This window comes from Etheostoma cragini, chromosome 15 (genome assembly GCF_013103735.1).
Source record: "Etheostoma cragini isolate CJK2018 chromosome 15, CSU_Ecrag_1.0, whole genome shotgun sequence".
NCBI lineage: Eukaryota > Metazoa > Chordata > Actinopteri > Perciformes > Percidae > Etheostoma > Etheostoma cragini.
Genome location: NC_048421.1, coordinates 8,451,818 through 8,470,251, shown reverse-complemented (window position 1 = coordinate 8,470,251; position 18,434 = coordinate 8,451,818). Strand labels below are relative to the sequence as shown.

General features: G+C 40.4%; 2 protein-coding genes across 3 annotated transcripts; both read left to right on the top strand.

Moving 5' to 3' along the window:
• Nucleotides 1–1,079: 1,079 nt before the first annotated feature.
• samd9l (sterile alpha motif domain containing 9 like) lies at nt 1,080–8,349 on the top strand. Of its 2 annotated transcripts, XM_034894645.1 has the most exons (4): nt 1,080–1,257; nt 1,843–1,906; nt 3,548–8,212; nt 8,246–8,349. In XM_034894645.1, exons 2-3 carry the CDS (start codon nt 1,903–1,905, stop codon nt 8,173–8,175), a joined length of 4,632 nt encoding a protein of 1,543 aa, XP_034750536.1. In that variant the 5' UTR covers nt 1,080–1,257; nt 1,843–1,902; the 3' UTR covers nt 8,176–8,212; nt 8,246–8,349. The 2 variants fall into 2 exon arrangements, with proteins under 2 accessions (XP_034750536.1, XP_034750535.1); XM_034894644.1 differs by having other exon boundaries at nt 3,548–8,349.
• A 1,237-nt stretch (nt 8,350–9,586) lies between these two features.
• On the top strand, nt 9,587–18,434 carry gaa (glucosidase, alpha; acid (Pompe disease, glycogen storage disease type II)). The gene is made up of 19 exons (XM_034895023.1): nt 9,587–10,711; nt 11,327–11,478; nt 11,966–12,131; nt 12,520–12,616; nt 12,723–12,842; nt 13,019–13,137; nt 13,666–13,797; nt 14,002–14,112; nt 14,200–14,313; nt 14,501–14,585; nt 14,812–14,929; nt 15,323–15,456; nt 15,681–15,832; nt 16,026–16,174; nt 16,278–16,419; nt 16,553–16,651; nt 17,399–17,563; nt 17,761–17,913; nt 18,248–18,434. The coding sequence occupies exons 1-19, from the start codon at nt 10,163–10,165 to the stop codon at nt 18,311–18,313; spliced, it is 2,823 nt and encodes a 940-aa protein (XP_034750914.1). The 5' UTR covers nt 9,587–10,162; the 3' UTR covers nt 18,314–18,434.

The following is an 18,434-nucleotide window of genomic DNA, read 5'->3' as shown; positions in this document are numbered from 1 at the left end:
TGGAAAATGGCTGCAATGAAACAAAGAGTGAAAAATTTAAAGGGGTCTGAATACTTTCCGTACCCACTGTATATTTAACAAATATTTGTATTCCCAGGTGCACCAAGCAGCTGGTATGCATTAAATCGTTTGCATGTGATATTTCTACGGTTGACGTTGGTTAGAGTAGCCTACGGTATAACCTTTCTTTGTTTGATGTTAAAAACAAAAGAAGGAATTTTACTTCAAGCAAATAAAGAAGGTTTCTGCCAAAAAAAGACCAGCATAGTAACACAGAGCTTTACAGAGCCAGTGTGAAACACTGCATTCTCTCAAGTCACTAATATCCATGTTAAAATATCAGACTTGCCTAGCCGGATGTAAACCGATGAACACAAATAAACCAAAATGCAGTTTAGCCAGAAAGGAATACTGAATCTAAAATGCTTGTTCACCAGTTTCAGTTTGTGCTTTCCTTACAGAGAAGTTTGTGATGTGTTAACATATCTTTGCAAAAAAAACTGGAAGCAATAGCCAGTAGAAGTACCAGGTACCTGGTAGAGATGTTCCATGCCTCCAACAAATCTATAAAACTATGATTTCCTTATTAATAATTCAAACTAAGTGCCCAATGACATAATTTGCAAGAGGTACTGCTCAGGTCAAACAGGTGATGTATGCCTTTTTTTCTTCTCATTACCTCTGTCTTTCTTCCAGTCCAAATGGTAAATCCGTGGTTCATGCAGCAGTAAAAGGTTACTGACAGTGAACTATATTCGTGGTGTCCAACAATCGCGAATACGTAGTAGGCCTATAGGCTACTTGTTGGGTCCCGACAGCTTTTGGGGGCAAAAATGCTCGACCCCACAACTTTAAATGGCTGTTTGAGGGTTAAGAATTGGTTTTAGGGTTAGAATTAGGTTATGGTAAGGGCTAGGCATTTTGTTGCAATGGTAAAGGTGAGGGTAAAGGGGTAGGGAATGGATAATGTCAATGACGGGTCCCCACAAAGAGTGCCACGCTGTGTGTGTGTGTGTGTGTGTGTGTGTGTGAACTGATAAAGTATTTCTTAAAAAACGAAACTTGGTGAGTCAGCGTGGGTGCAGCCGTAGACTGTACAGTCTATATAAAGGTGCAGCCCAGCGACAGGGATAGGCTGAACTTACATCAGTCCTGCATTTTACGCTCAATGGTTGACGTTAAACTGGAACGTCGTATGAAAAAAGATCCATAACACAAAAGAGTCAAATGGCTGATTTATTTCAGGATTTGCCCGAGGTAAGACATTTTGGCCTTTTTTATTTGCTAGTGTAATGCTTCTGCCCGCTGACGTACCTAGCTACGAATTTTGTCTGGCTCCCGATTTGTTTGTTGGTAGCTAATCAACGAGCGTGTTAACGATATCTTTTTAAAGAGACTTTCTGGGTCGATCTTTGTTGCAGAGACGGTTTAGAACCTGTGTTTGTAGGTAACGTTAATCCACAGGAGTAGGCCACACTGACCGATATCTAGCCCACAACCTCATTTTCACCATCATTGTACATTCAGAACTATCTCTTTACTATTTTTCTATTTACGATGACTCACATGACTACTTACATGAAGAGGTTCACTTGTAGTAATACATCAGAGAATTATCACCCGACCCAGCTCTGTTTGTACAGGTTTGTAATACTCAGTGAATTTATGAATTTAGTTATAATGTATTTGCTGAATCCACGTTCACGTCCGTGGGCGCTAAAAAATTGTTCAAAATAAAATAAAAAAATTTACAAAGGGGGAAATATCTGGGATTACTATTTTAACCACGTTAAATCACGATGATAATCGGCTGAAAGTAACTGATGACGTTTTCTTTTGCAGATGGAAGGTGATAATACTAAACGCCAAAGTTTATAATGTGACAGAGTGACAACGAACATCATGGGTGAGTGGATTTTTTCAGGTGTGGTAGTTTAGTCTATGTGCAGTGGCATTTATCTTTGTTTTCTGTGCTTTTAAAAAGTGTTTTAAAGGATACCTTTTTTTTTTTTTAAACTGGACCCTATTTTCCTAGGTTATGTGTTTAAGCGACTGATGGGAATAACAATCTTAGTATATTTATACTAACGATGAGTCAAATGATTATTTGTAAAATGAAAGACGTCACCTACGGTTGCACCCATTTTCATATAATCTCTCCACTCCGCAGTTGCCCTCAACTATATGGGGCATATTAGATCACACATTGCTTTGGGTCTACACACCAATTTCACTGTTCATTCTAATCAACAGTATTTCTAGCTGCATAGTTGCGATTAAGCCGCTGTAATCTACTTGCCCAACACCAAACAATAGAAAAGTGAGCGATAAGTTGGTGAACATAGTAAAGTAAATAGCAGCGGAAGAAGACTAGACTGAGCTAGCAAGGCCCAGCGTGGCCAGAAAAATAACTCCAAATCATAAACATAAGTACCTTTTTTTTATGTTTTAGACATCCAATAAATTAAAAGAAACTATGAAATGTGCCAGTGGAAAACGCGCGAGACCGCAAGCACCCCACCAGCGGCTGCAAGTATATTTTCAACACAGCTGGGCTAGTTATAGAAGAAAGGAGGACTGGACTATAACCTTCCACTGTGGAGGCTTTGCTTTTTCTTTACAATGCTCTGTAAGAGACTGTTTTGGCTCTAAATGGATTTGTTTAGATCACATAGCATGTTTGTTTTTCTGTAGACCGAGCAGAGCAGTAGCCTGCCTCAGATTTTCAAAAGTGCATTTACTCTGGTTGTGATAATTAACGTTTAAACCATAGGCATTTAATATTGAATATATAATATGTATAATGTATACATCAATACAAATACAGTCTATGGTTTGAACTAACATTGTGATATGCTTGAGGTGTTTTATATTTATGGATTTTATTGTAATACTGAGTGTATTGCGCCAAGGTCTGGCTAGGGCCTAGATTTTGAGCCTGTGCAGGGTTCTAGCTAACATTACTCTGTATCTGCTGGATGTGTAAATAGGAAATTGTTCGCTATCCATAGATGATGGTCGATGACCATAGATCATTCCCCCCCTTTCTCTACCCTTTCATGTCTTCAGTTGTCCTACTGCACATTTAACAGTAGTAGCATCTAGAAGAGTGGCAACAGCCAGCCAGTGTTTGAAGCTCTGATATTAAGAGAGCTGATACGGATTCTTTGGTTAATGAATTGAAGTTAAAATATGTGTGCCTTGACAAAGCAGGATCTTTGGGACTGCACAAAGGGTGTGATATGTAGAAGTGGGCCTTTGGCAGGTTGAACCTCCCAGACAATTGATTGAATGAGACAGCACATCTATATAGTGGTATCTGAAACACACAGGGGGCATAAAAGGTGTTGGGCCCTCCAGAAATTGGAAGCATTTTGTATGGGGCTCTTCCCCACATCCACAACTAGTCATTCTAGCATCTTTCTGGGCCTTCCTCACGTGAGGGCCCTGGGTACTCAGTCACCATTTTCAAGTGTGGAATAAAACTATCGTCCTTCTCCAATTATTTGTAACCAAACGTATTGTTTTGTCTTTTCTTATCACACAGCTGACAAACTTGAGCAGTCACCCAAGAATTGGACTGAATCTCAAGTAAGCACTTGGCTAAGGTCCATTGGAGTGAAGGAGCAGTACATAAAAAAGCTGTATGAGGAAGAAGTAGATGGAAAAATCCTTCTTGCACTGAATGAGGACTTTCTGAAGACAAAGATTTTCATGAAATTAGGGCCTGCTCATTTGGTTATTCAAAAGAGAGATGAGCTCATCAAATCCAAGCAAAGGTCTCAAGAGAAAAAAGAGCTGACTTGTGGCCAAAAAAATGAACAGAAACTGATTAATCAAGAAACAGTTCAATGTAATCTTGCAACAAGTGAAGGTCCTCCCGCACAGACTCCAGAGAGAGATCAAGGTGTCTCGAAGGACGGACAAACTGCTCAGAAACAATGTGTGTTGACTTCAAAGGAAGATTGCAGACCACGACCATTTGATCAAGACGGGATTGATTTCATATATGTAAAGCACAGAGTTCTGCAACCTGAATCAGGTGCTTTTAATCTGACATCTCCATGCCATGAATTTAAGTCTCTTTCTGTAGCTGCTGCATTAGATCGCACAAGACTTCAAGCTAAGTTTGCCAAAGAAGTCCTTAAATTTGCAACTGGCTGTATGAATATCAGATCAAATGGCACAATACACTTTGGCGTGATGGATAGCAAGGAGGATGCAGGATATATGCATGGTGAGATAGTTGGTATCCCTATACCAGAGAAAGACATTTATGTGGATGCTTTGGACTACATTGAAAGGAGTTTCTCCTCCAACAAAGAGCATGTACGCCAGTGTGTACGGCCACCAAGGTTCATTGAGGTAATGGATCGAGAAAGTACAGAAAGGAGGTATGTGGTAGAGGTTGACATTGTGCCTTCAGTGGGTATTGTTAAGAACAAGGTGTATGCAGTTCGTCTGCCAAACTTCAAAGAGTCAGCAAACAAAGTAGAATTTGAGAAAGAAACAATTCTGCGCAGGGTGGGTTCAAAAACAGAGCCAGTGACAGAGAAAGACCTAAGTGATTTTTACCAGCGAGTCAAAGATCGGGACGCCCAAAGAGAAGAAGCAGAGAAAAGTCAGTTCCTCAGTGTGCCGGACTTATGCCAAGACCTCGGAAGAAAACTCACAATGTTAATGACTTGTGGGAAGAAATTCATGGAAAAGGAGAAATGGTTCATATTTGTCACAAACAAGTTCAACCCAGATGACCTTTGCAACATTGACTGGCTGCTTAATATGAACATATTCTGTGTGTTTGACTTTGACCCAGACTCAAAGATATCTGGTTTTTGCAGCAGATACCTTCAGCATCATGCTGCAAACATGCATTCTCTGCAGAGCTATAGAGTTTCTGGTGACATGAGCATCAAAGAATTTACAAGCCACTTGCATCTTTTTGACCAAACTAGCTGGATCTTTTGTAATGGCCGTAATGACTTCAAAGGAAGTGAAACTCCGTGTGATGAAATGAGTTGGATCAAGACAAAAATGACTTTCCTGCGGGAATCTGTGTCTCTGATCTGTAAACAAATCTTGCCAAAAGGGACGTTCCAGGTAATTTTTCTTCTCACTTCACCAGTTGAGAAACCACTCTTGCACACTTTTAATGAGTTTTTCACAGACATGGAAGGCCATGAAGACATCATCTGCATCTGTGAGTCACAAGAAAACTTTCAGAAGTGGCAAAGCTTTGCAGAGGGCTCATGTGGAACAGAAACTGTGAACAATTCCAGTGTTGTTGGGATGAAAATGAGTCACATTAATTCAACTCTGCAGCGAGTACAACCCGTAAAAGCAGGTGCCAGCAAACACTTGCCAGTCTTTGTAAAGGGGACATGTCTTCTTGAAACACATGTAGAGGAAGAGATGTATTCTCTTGAAATTCTGACAGTCGATCATTCTGATGAAACAAGCGAAGACTTCATTAATGAGGAGAAAGAAAACATTGAACAGCAGTTCTACCGTGGTGGAAGAGTGACCTGGTTGAATTTCTGGCTTGCCGAGCACAAGTATGTTGGAGACGTAATTGAAAGAGATGCTTATCGCGATGTTTCTGAACTTCTCTGTGGCACTTTGAAACATAATGCAGATGAAACTCCGGTGAACAGTATAAACATCTACCATCATCCAGGAAGTGGTGGAAGCACGGTGGCAAGACAAGTGCTGTGGAACAAGAGAAAAGATCTAAGGTGTGCAGTTGTGAAGCCTTCATACTCTGCTGCTGTTGTTGCACAGCATGCAGTTGAATTAAGAGAATATGAAGAAAAAGATCCACAGAGTTGTCTTCCTGTACTCCTCCTCATAGAAGACTCAGACAAAGAATATCTAGATGATCTCAGGAATGAACTAGAGGTTGCCATTCACACCAAAAGAATTCAGTATGGATCTCCATGTTTCATTCTGTTGAGCTGCAGACGATCCCATGATCCAGAAAAGAGGTGCAAGGAATCTCCATTACAGAATGTGTCTGTAACTCACAAACTGTCTGCTCAAGAGAAGAGGAAGTTTGCTGGAAAGCGGCAGGTGCTTGAAGAACGATTTGAGCCTAAATTCATCCTGACATTTGTTTTGATGAGTGAAGGATTTGCTGTGGATTACATTCATGATTTTGTGGAACATTTGCTTCAAGGCATTAACCATCAATCTGTTGTCACTCGCCTTATTCTCTATGTAGCACTGCTGAACACTTATGTTCAAAACTCTTTCATCTCTCAATCCCATTGTGAAGCATTTCTTGCTTTAACTGTTCACTTGGAAAGGTTTCACCAGCATGAGTTTGAGAGATCACTCAGTGAACCTGCCAAACTAGTCTTCTTGCACCTTAGAGATGACAAGACGCACATTGAATCAATCAGAATCATCCACCCACTCGTTGCTAAAGAAATTCTCCAACAACTTTTGGGGGACCAACAGACCCAAAGCAGTTTAGCAATGAAATTGCTCTGCGAGACCGTGCTTTTTGACCACAGATTTGGGAGGGAGGAATATCAGTCATTTTTGAGAGCACTTTTCATAAGGCGAGCCAGAATAAGCAAAGGAGACAAATATGATAGTTTTTTCTCTCCTCTGATTGAGCATGTGTGTGAAAAGGAGAAAAGTCCAGACAAAGCAATTGAGCTACTCAAGGAAGCGTTCCAGCGTTTCCATTCGGATCCATTCTTTGCACAACAACTTGCTCGTCTTCATTATACTTATGAAAAGTTTGAAGAGGCAAAACACTGGGCAGAGACAGCAGCCAAACAGCTGCCCAACAACTCATACATACTCGACACAAAAGGGCAGGTGTACAGAAAATGGTTCCAAGCCAAATGCAAAGCTATTGACAATGTCAATTTGCCAAAGACAGCCCAAAATATAGCAGATGCTATGGAGACTGCACTGAAAGCCCTGGAGTGTTTTCAAGAATGTGAGAAAGCAGCTGATGCAGATATGGAACATTTTAACAGCTCAGGGTTTTTTTCTGAAGTTGAGGTTGGATGCAGCCTTCTCAAACTGATGTCTTCATCACACGTGTTTGCAAACAGAGCTAATGGCCATTCAGAGTGTATGAAGTACTTATTAACAGATTACATTCCAAAGGAAGTTGAAGATGCCTGGGAACCATTTCATGACCGTTTGAAAAAACTTCACAAGACAATGCAAGATGCCTTGGAATGGATTTCAGAAGACCTTAGTTACTTCCAGACAGACATTGGTGCTGATGAAGGAGAGACCCCTGAAAGTCCTGAAGAGAAGATAAGCCATCCACTGACATGGTTGGCAAAAAAATCTTCAGAGTATGGGAAGTACTTCAGTGAAGCTTATTCTACTGTACTTCAACATGGGCAAAGTCCAGGCAATCTAACTCCCTTCCAAAAACGAATGATCATCTATCATCTTGGTGGGGGTAACATAACATCCATTCTCTCCAAGATAACTGACCAGAGGGATGCAGTACCTCTTCTGGAGAACATCCTTTCTCTCTACCCAAGCAATCCAGAAAAGGCCAAATTTGGTCAGAGGGATATTGTCAATTACATAATGACCCACATTTCTCTGAACTGCCTTTCACCACAGACTCAAAAGGTAGCTCCTCTGCACGTTCTGCAGGCACTTTGTAACCAGTTCCCAGCTGATAAAAGGAAATGTTTACCAAATGCCCTGTTCTTGCTAACCTTGCTGTTCTGGCCAGAAGATCATGAAACAGACCTTGAGAAAAAAAACAAATATGCAATTGTGCAATCAGCTGTTGAACACCTGGAAAAAGGTTACTGGAACAAGATGAAAGACTTTCCTCCAAGGAAAAGAAGGATTTACACTCATTTCTTCCTTGGCAGTGGGAATGGATTGGATAAGTTTGTCCAGAAGAAAAAGGTTGAAAGAGTCACAAAGGGGTTCTCAGTCTCTGAGAAACGCATGAAGTGGTTTAGGGGTGAGGCATGGAAAAAACCTGAGATTGCTAAGATGCTGAAATGTGTGTCTGGGTGGACTGAAGATGGAGTTGTGTACCTTGAGGGCCCCCAGAAAAAGAAGTTCCATATTCTGCCTCTTCATGTACCTTCAGTGCCTCATAGTAATGAAAACATCACATTCTACCTGGGCTTCACATTCAGAGGCCCTGTTGCCTGCAACATCATTGTGAAACAGTAGTTTGCCTTTGAACAATGATCCAATCACATATGATGTACATCAACTTGCTAAAGCATGGGCCTATCCCGGTCATTGCCAAGAGCAAGAACAGATAATTGAAAAGATCAGTTCAAACACACAAGCTTTCTTGTAATTTATGTCAGTTAGGCAATAGTTGTAAAAAATGAAACAAAATAATGTTGAGGCACATGGTATCGTATGAGTAATGTATTTTTTTGTAAGGTTCTAAGCTTGATATTTACATTTTCCCTGTTATACTTGCATACGTATACAAAGTTTACTATCAAATACAAGTAGCACAGTTTTTTTGTGTATTAACGTATATGACATCATGATTTACACGATAGTAATAACCATATAAATTAAATTTACTACTTCCCAGCACAATGCTAATTAAATGGGAAATGTACCTGTTTAGACCAGTATTTAGTATCTTGTCTGAAGAACGGATGGGCTGCAGTTCACACCATCGAAATATATTTTGAATGTACTGTATCTCAAGTGAATATTTGTGCTTGGAGTTTGCTAATTGGCTCTCATTTGATGTAATTCTTGATTCAAAATAGATTATTATCACTCTTCTACATTTTACTAAATTAAATTCACCAATTTTCATGGCAATTGTTTCACTGTTTTAACAATAAATGTTTTCAGTGCTAAATAGCAATATTATGTACAGTTGTAAAGAAATGTATATTGATATACATCAGAAAAAAATTGTGTAGGACACAATTTAATGTTTGTATTGATATTAAATATATATTTACACAAATTATGACAAGAAACTGGTCCTTAAAATAACAATAACAGTTTGTTCTGTATGTTATATACTTTTATTGAGTGATGTTAATGTTAGTGTTAGTAATATGAAAAACTATTTGACTGTAAACAGTGTTTTAAACGTAAAACATGTCACTGAATGTCACACTCAATAAACTGATGAATGAACAAACTACGTCAACTTTTCTTGCTCAACTGATAGTGATGTTTTTTTTAGGAGCTATTCATTTATTTATATTTATTTGATTCATAGTGCAGCAACTGGCAGACGTTATAAAACAGTTTTAGGTCTATAATTGAAAGATGAACACAAATTGACATGATCAAGCTTTTGAACTATGAATTTTAACACTGTCCAAAGATCTTTAGTATTGTTAGTTCCAAAGAGTAGGCCTATGCACATATGGAAAACTTCTGTAAGAAAGAAAAAACACATTGCAATACAACTTTGCAGTGTTGAATGTGTATCTTTTGTTCAGTAAATTTGTTACAAAGATAAGGAGCGATAATTGCCAGTGTTTGATTATTTTACACATGAGTACAGTCAAAAGAGCATTGCCTGTTCATCTCTATATGGTGATATATACTGTGTGTGAGTTAAACCATGTTGCTTTAGAAATGATAAAATGACCCGAAAACCAAAACTTCGGGTGTCTTATTTAGTAAGCATTTTGGAATTAGGCCTAGACTAGTTTTTGTGACTGAGACAACTTAGGTTTTTGAGCACTTTTGTCTCAGTTTGCTTGCCGTAGTTTGATGTAAGTGTGCACTTTGCTTCGTCTCATACAGACATGCTATTTCATTGTAGAATTCTTATTTCACAGAAAGTCAGCTTGCTTTGCTAAGCTGCAACATAGGCTTATCTGCCACTGCTCGCATTTAGTTGGAGAGAAATGCAAAATAAGAGCTCCGACACTGAACTGACTACTATTAGCTTAGATGTAACTTAAGCTAACGGCTAACAAATCATCCTGCCAGTGAGCCAATGAAGAACGGTTCAACTTCCACAACGTAAACAAAACTGAATCATGGCTATATAATCTGGTGTAAGTAATTCTCCTTTAGCGATATGGTCGAGCGGAATTTTTAAATAGGTAGAAATTGCTTAACTATTGAATATTTTCACCATGTGAAGCACAATGCGTGTATCTGAGAGCTCACTTTAGTGCCCTAAAGTTTAACCAGGCAGAGCATCGCTGATGAGGGTATGGGGGGTCTGCTGTCTAACGTATCTATAGCTGGGCTCCTCCTGGCCTTTGCTTGGTCAGTATGTTTGTACATTAACCACTTGTCTATCCATCAGACCAGACTGATTAGGTCAGTCTATGCTAAGCAAAATAAAACCAAAGCACATGAGAGACTTGGTAATAGTAATAATAAGCCAGCAAAACCACACAACAATTCATTGGAAACAAGGGGAGTCCACCCAAAAAGCTCCCAAGAGACTGATATATCCAGGGATGATAAATGCACCATGGCCCCAGAGAGCCGGTTTGACTGTGCCAGGGACAAGCTTCTCGGCCAGAGAGAGTGTGAAGAAAGGGGATGTTGTTATGCCCCGCTGCATAATTTTGATGGACCACCTTGGTGCTTTTACCCCAGTTTGTACCCTGGCTACAAAGTGGGTCCCCTCACTCCCACCAGGCGAGGCCAGGCTGCCACCCTGAACCGTGACACCCCCTCATATCTCCCCAGGGATATATCCACTCTACAGCTAGAAGTCATAGAAGAGACCTCAGGCTGCTTACATCTCACTGTAAGTACCTAATACCTATGTTGAAAAGACATGATGAAGGAAATGCAGGAGGGCCCACTTTGTTAATTCCCATGTAAAAGTTACTGTAATGTAGTTTGAGTGGAAAATGTAGTCTATTGCAAGAGTAAAATTTATCTTCATCTGGCCGTTGAGGTTTGCAGATATAAAAACATTTAGGAGTAAAAACAGATTGCATGAGCTGTGCCATTTGGGAGAAGTGGAAGTGAGTCCCACTTTCTATGAAGTGGCACAACAAAACCCTGGAATATTATGGTGCCTACAGATGATCAATAATTTTGACCTGGTTACATTTGCTAACTTTGTCTCAAAAGCCTGGAAAAGAAGGCAAGATGGACTGTTTGATTAATATTTACTTGGATTTGTCCATCATTATGTAGTACATGTGTGAAGATCTTTAATCGTGTTAGAGGTCTTAAAATCTGATTGTAAAAATAGCTGGAGTTGGTTTTTTTTTTAATAGTTGTGTTGGAAAATGTATATGCAGGATCTGGTTTTATTTTTTAGGTCAAAAGATTGCCCCCTCTTTTATTCTATACACACAGTTTAAGGATGTGCGAGTTAAAAAAACTGAACTGACATTTATGTTCTCTCAAGTTAAAGGACCCTTTATCTCCACGATATGAAGTTAAACTCCCAACTGGAGTTCCTCAGGGCAAAGCTGATACCCAAGATGCCCTCTATACCACTGAGTACCAGTCTGACCCATTTGGCTTCATAGTGAGGCGAAAATCTAATGGAAGGGTGATGTGAGTAGTTATGTTCAGTTTGATACTATATAGGAATAAATGCTAGTGTTTCTACTTGCAGGGTGTTCACACCGTCATACGGTTCACTGTTGTTAGTTTGATATTTATGTTCTTACAGTGTATGTTTTTACTCTTTACACTCAGTGGCCACTTCAATAGGTACACCTGTAAAATGTAATGTAGTTCATTATAACAGCTCAGCTATAATTCTACCTTTACAAATATTACTATGTTCAGTTTTGATTGAGACTGTCAAGGTGGTATTCATTTGACTATATGTTTAATGTTCGAGGTTTGCAGAAGTGTTAACTGCATTATATTCAAATGTATCTGCATTAGAGTAATGTGTCCAGGGAGGGTATTTATTTCAATATTTGATCATCTGATCATCATCTGGGCTGCACAATGCATGAAATGACCAGCGATGTGATGATTTTCTTAATCATGTAGATCATGTTTTTTTGTTCTCTGCGTCCCGGCTGTCCAGTATGAATACCACGGTCGCGCCTCTGCTTTTTGCTGACCAGTACCTGCAGCTGTCCACCGCACTGGCCTCTTCCCTTGTGTCTGGCCTCGGGGAGCATTACACCTCCCTCCTCCTGGACCTTAACTGGACTTATCTGACTCTTTGGAACAGAGACATGGCGCCTCATGTGAGTCTATTGCAGTGGCTCCCAACCTGAGGACCACACATTTTAAGGTTCATAGATAAATAACTACATACAAAACAGGAAGAAGAAAAATATTTGTGCTGCGCAAAGGATTTTTTTTCTCTAATCTTGGTGTAATGGATAGTTTAACCTCTTCCACACTTCATAAGCCTACATTACTACAAAACTAACCTTAAATTCTTATCTTAAACAAAACTTATCACCTTTAACAAGGGGTTGCAAGTAGTCATTGCATCACTTAAACATGCTGACATATTCTGACTGCAATTTTTTTAAATTATGCTGTCTCTGCAGAACAGTCCTTAGTAAGCTTTTGTCATTCCTGCCGTTAGTTGAAGTTGTTGATGTTATAATTTGTCTCTCTCTACAGGCTGATGCTAACCTCTATGGCTCACACCCGTTCTACATAGTACAGGAGGAGGACGGCTTGGCACATGGAGTTTTTTTACTCAACAGCAATGCAATCGGTACAAAGCTCTGTCATTTTTTGTCCTTACTTTCCATACACTATATCTTTTTCTGTCATATGAGGTTATTTTTTATTGATGAATATTTTTCCAAACATCTCTGCAGAGGTGATATTGCAGCCGACCCCCGCTCTTACCTGGGTGGCTATTGGTGGAGTGCTGGACCTGTACGTTTTCTTGGGTCCTGATCCTCAAAGTGTTATACATCAGTACCTTCAGGTCATTGGTATGTAATTTCAGCGTCATTCAGTAACATATCTTCGGGTAGCAAGAGAAATTAGTTGTTTTTAAGTGGAAAACCTGTAAAAGCTGGTCTACCTTATGTTCAAAGAAGCCCTGAGACAATCTAATAAAGAGTGAATGGGTATATGTGTTTTCCTCTTGCCATTTATCCCTCCCCAGGATATCCTATGATGCCTCCCTATTGGTCATTGGGCTTTCATCTGTGTCGCTGGGGTTACACAACCACTACTACAACGCGGCATGTGGCACAACGCATGCACAATGAAAAATTTCCCATGGTAAATAAACTACTTACAAAGCTCTATAAAATGCAAGTAAATATTAAATCTCCCAGAACCTTTTTCTTACATATTTATTGTGTACACATTTTACCATGATCAAAGAGAGGTTTTGTGAATGTCAGTTTTAATTTTTTTTATTTAACCTTTATTTATACAGGGAAGGTTCACTGAGAGGCAGCCTCTCTTTTGCAGGAACACCCTAATCACATTCCCACAGTTGCACACATGGCCACTAAGCAGGGCCTTGCTCAAGGGTACATCAGTGGTGGAAATGAGGGAGGGACAAGCACTGCTCGTTCACTTTCCACAACCAGATTTTTATCTGGGGATTGAACCGACAACCCGGTCACAAGCGCTCTTCTCTAACCTTTAGGGCACCACTGCCTATTAACACCATTTGAACACACTTTCAACACTTAGTAATAGTTAAATATTTGGTGTGACAAAATCAGATACTTTCAGTTATCATCAGGACTGCACAATGCCGACGTCCAACTGTGAAGGTTTTGCTTTTGTCATCACCAGGATGTGCAGTGGAATGATCTCGACTATGCAGATAAGCGCAGAGTGTTCACTTTTGACCCCAGGCGATTCGGGGACCTCCCAGAGATGGTGGAGGAGTTCCATAAGAGGGGCCTGAAGTACATCCTTATCCTGGTGTGACATCTTTAAGTTTAAGACTTCACCAACTGATGATGCTAATCAGTAAATACTTTAGCATTTATTATGAAAAAGGAAAAACACACGCATCAGTTGTTTAAATTGGTTTGAGTGTTGTTTCAATCTCTAATGAGCACATGCCATCATTTATGATTACACCTTAACTTGTGACTGAGTCATGCTCTGGTTTCTGTCTATGAGGACCCGGGGATCAGCAGCAGCAGCCCCCCTGGAACTTACTTGCCCTTTGAAGATGGACTGAAACGAGATGTCTTCATTAAAAATGCTACAGGACAAATCCTAATAGGGAAGGTAAGATATTTTTTTTGGGTGATGTATGCTTTTCTGTCCCGTTGTGATATGTGGATGTCTTTTATATTTTTTATATTGGGTATTTAGGTTTGGCCGGGCCCAACAGCCTTCCCCGACTTCACCAACCCAGAGACCAAATGCTGGTGGGAGGACTGCATCAGAGATTTTCATTCTAAAGTTCCTGTGGATGGTCTATGGATTGTGAGCTTTTAAGCACACACAGAGCACATGTTTTGTAGCCACGATACTGTCACTAAGACGTTATACATCAAGTATGCCAGGTTTTCTGTTCCGCAATGTGTACATGACTGGTCTGTGTTTACTTAGTGTGCAACTTAAAACCGCAAATAACTTATCCTCTGTTGTTTTTATCCCATGCTCAACCCAGGATATGAATGAACCAGCCAGTTTTGTGCCTGGCTCAGTGGAGGGCTGTCCTGACAGTGATCTCGAGAACCCGCCCTACACACCCAGTAAGTATATTGAACCAGTTACTAGCATCTAAAGGCGTACAAAGATGATTGGTTTCACATTTATAGTCAGTTTATAGATTAAACCACATACCGGTACATGTTTTGTACATAGATATTGTACAAGATACCATTAAAATGACTAAAGATGCATAACTGTTGCTGTTCATTGCTACATATGTTGCATTAAGTTGTAGCCTGTGTGTCTCTCTGACTGTCATACGAACAGGGGTGGTTGGAGGCCAGTTGAAGTCGGGGACTATTTGTATGTCGGCTCAGCAGAAAATGTCCCCTCACTACAACCTGCACAATATATACGGACTGACAGAAGCATATGCCACACACAGGTTAGACCATGCAGCAATCAGATGCCGTTTGCAGAGAAAGTGTTGCAGGAGCGGGTTATTTCACTGTGAGTAGCAAAGTAAAATTAAGCAATAAGTTTATAGCAGCGTTTAGCAAAATGGTCGTTTTACTGGATTTAAGCCAGTGATAACATTGTAGAAAAGCTCATTGGAATTTGACTTGCTCCTCCTAAATGCATGTTATTGGGTATTTTGACATTGTAAAAAGAATACAAAGCAAGACTTTCTTTGAGAACATGCCAATTTTGAATTGAGTATACTGGAGACTAAAGGACCACAGCACAGTTACCAAAGAATACATGGACTAAGTTGTTCCTTGGCTTTGTTATTTGTTCTGTATACATTATCCATCCTGGAGTTTGTTCCCATCTTTAGTGCTCTTATGGAGGTACAAGGGAAGAGACCCTTTGTCCTGTCTCGCTCCTCCTTCCCTGGCATCGGACGCTTCTCTGGAGTGTGGACAGGAGACGTCAGAAGTGACTGGGAGCAGCTTCGGTACTCCATCCCTGGTGAGGAGATGTAGCTTCTGTAAGGTCCTTATACTGTGTTGTTATAATGTTCAAATGTTTTCACGTGTTTGAATGCATGTGATTATCCAGTGGGATGTTGTCTTGAGATAGCTTTAGTTTTTGACAGCTCTATATGTGGCAGAATCTTTTTTAAATCTTTTTTTAACGTGAGCACAGATCATTTGATGGTATTAGACTACCTTTTTTCACCTGTTCCCCTACAGCCGTGCTGCAGTTCAGCTTGTTCGGGGTGCCCCTTGTGGGCGCGGACATCTGTGGCTTTGGAGGGAACACCACTGAGGAATTATGTGTACGATGGATGCAGCTCGGGGCCTTCTACCCATTTATGAGAAACCACAATGACAAGCCAAATGCTGTGAGACAGAGACACTGTTTGTGTGTTTACCTGTGCACTTGTGGACCCTAACTTGTGTGATTCATTGAGTTCATTTAAGTTGCCCTGTATTTGTTTTCCACTACGTCTAGAGTATCCATCTGTGACATGTATTATTAATATAGAGGTAACTCTATATCTTCTCATTGTCTGTGTGTTTTTATGTGTCCCTCAGCCCCAGGAGCCCTATGTATTTGGGCAGAAGGCCCAGGCCGCCATGCGGAGTGCATTGAACCTGCGTTACTCTCTTCTCCCCTTCCTCTACACACTCTTCCATCATGCACACACTTCTGCTGACACTGTGGCCAGGCCTCTTTTCATGGAGTATGTGTCCTCTCCTTTTCATCCTTTATAGTCCTATGTACATAAAATAACTAAGACCATAATTTAATAACTTTTATTCTGCTTCTCTATCCATCCCTCTTAGGTTTCCCACTGACCCTAAGTGTCAGACCATAGACAAGCAGTTCCTGTGGGGGAGTTCACTTCTCATTAGCCCAGTCTTAGAGCAAGGGGCAGTAGAGCTGGACGCTTACCTGCCCTCTGGCATTTGGTACAGCCTACACAATGTGAGCTTAGCTTCAATCAGTTTCTCTTTGTTTACTGGTAAAGGCCACCATATTTGAGGCTTTCGGTTGTAACACATGAAGTGTTCAGCTGTTTCCCTTTGGGGCCTGATTGATTTGTGTTTTGATCCCCTAGGGTCAGCCTTTTTACAGTAAAGGCCAGTACCTGCTCTTGCCAGCCCCTCTGGACACCATCAACATTCATGTGAGGGATGGACATATTATCCCTCAGCAGGTGGGTATCTGCTGCCAACATGCAGCTCATTTTCCTAACCTTAGCACTTTCGGTATCCTTGTTGGTTTAGTATGAGACAACATGAGGTAGATATATTATTAAAGGAATGTCTGAGGATGGGAAACATCCACAGCACATTTTTGTAAACACACTTGTTACACCTTTATTTAAGCAGTAATCTTGGTTTTCAGTGAAATGGCTGTGACATTGATGCGTATGATCAAATGATGTATCAGGCTGTGTTCTTTCATAACATGCTGACTTACATCTTAAAGGTCCTATGACATGGTGCTGTTTGGATGCTTTTATATAGGCCTTAGTGGTCCCTTAATAATGTATCGGAAGTCTATTTCCCGAAATTCAGCCTTGGTGAAGAATAACAGCCACTAGAGCCAGTACCACAATGAGCTTTGCTTAGGATGTGCCATTTCTGTGTCTCTAGCTATTATGGAAGAAACTCCTCATTGCCCCTTATGACCTCATAAGGGGGCAAGAGTCCAGATCGGCCCATCTGAGTTTTCATTTTCTCAAGGGCAGCGCAGGATACCCAGGGCTCGGTTTACATCTATCCATTTCTAGCCACTGGGGGACCATAGGCAGGCTGGGGGAACTCATGTCAATGTTAAAAAACCTCATTAAGTGAAATATTCATGCCATGGGACCTTTAAAGCTAACTTTAACGAGAGAGAAGTATGCATTTTCATTGTTTCTCATTGTTTTTCTTTGATCTGCCTTTTTTATGTGAAGAAACCTGCTTTGACAACTGCAGCTGCGCGCAGAAACCCTTTCTTCCTGACCGTGGCACTGTCAGCAGGCGGCTGGGCCTGGGGCGATTTGTTCTGGGATGACGGGGACAGTCTTGAAACCTTTGAAATGAGAAATTATTGTTACATTATCTTCATTGCTGGACAGGTAGGGAAGAGACGAGTAATATTTGCATTGGGAAAGCTGATGTGGCAATATTTTGCATTTTACTGCACTTCTAAATTACTGCACTGACTCTTTATTGAATGATAGTCTAAATGCGTGAAAACCTTGACATTGCCTTCCTGATATAAAGTATTTAGATGATGAGAATAAAATAAATGGTCACAAAATGTCTTCTTCAGTCTCAGGTGGTGAGTGATCCTCTTAGGCTGAATGGGGCCCTGGATAGTCTGGTGCTGGGAGGGCTGAAGGTGTTCGGGGTGCCCTCGTCACCCCTATATGTATTAGCAAATGGGGACAAAGTCAGGGATTTCACATACCGTAGTGACACCAAGGTGAGTTCTTTGTGACTCAGCACTACTTCCTTTGGTGTTGCCTTCCTCAAAAAAGTGTGTGTGTGCGTGTTTGTTTCAGGCCTGTGTGTAGGGATTAGTAACGAAACAGAGTGTACATTGTAATTTCCACTGGGGATCAGTAAACAGTATAAATTATTTTTCTGCAGATAAGTTGTTCTGAAATGGTTAGTATATTATGGTTTGATTGGTATGTCTTGTGTATTGATTTATTTACCAAGTTTGTCCTCCTGTTTTACTCATCATGTCTCCTGTCTTTGTGCCATAAAATCTAACAATTAAGTCATATTCTCTTTGTGTTGTTCTTTTGCCACAGGTTTTGACAGTGACCAGCCTGGCCTTGCCCATGTCAAAGGTATTTACAGTCCAATGGGCTCTCTGATGCAGTACATTTTATTGCCCAAGAGAGTAAAAAAAAGAAAGAATAAAAAAGAGGAATCTAGGACTCTGATGAAGATGTAATTCTACATCAAAACCTTAGTCAGTGTTAGACACCTTAAAAA

Coding starts and splice junctions, on each gene's coding strand:
- gaa (XM_034895023.1), top strand. CDS start 10,163: ATGGGGGGTCTGCTGTCTAACGTATCTATAGCTGGGCTCCTCCTGGCC. Junction 10,712..11,326: donor CAGGCTGCTTACATCTCACT/GTAAGTACCTAA, acceptor TGTTCTCTCAAG/TTAAAGGACCCTTTATCTCC. Junction 14,113..14,199: donor GACAAATCCTAATAGGGAAG/GTAAGATATTTT, acceptor TTGGGTATTTAG/GTTTGGCCGGGCCCAACAGC.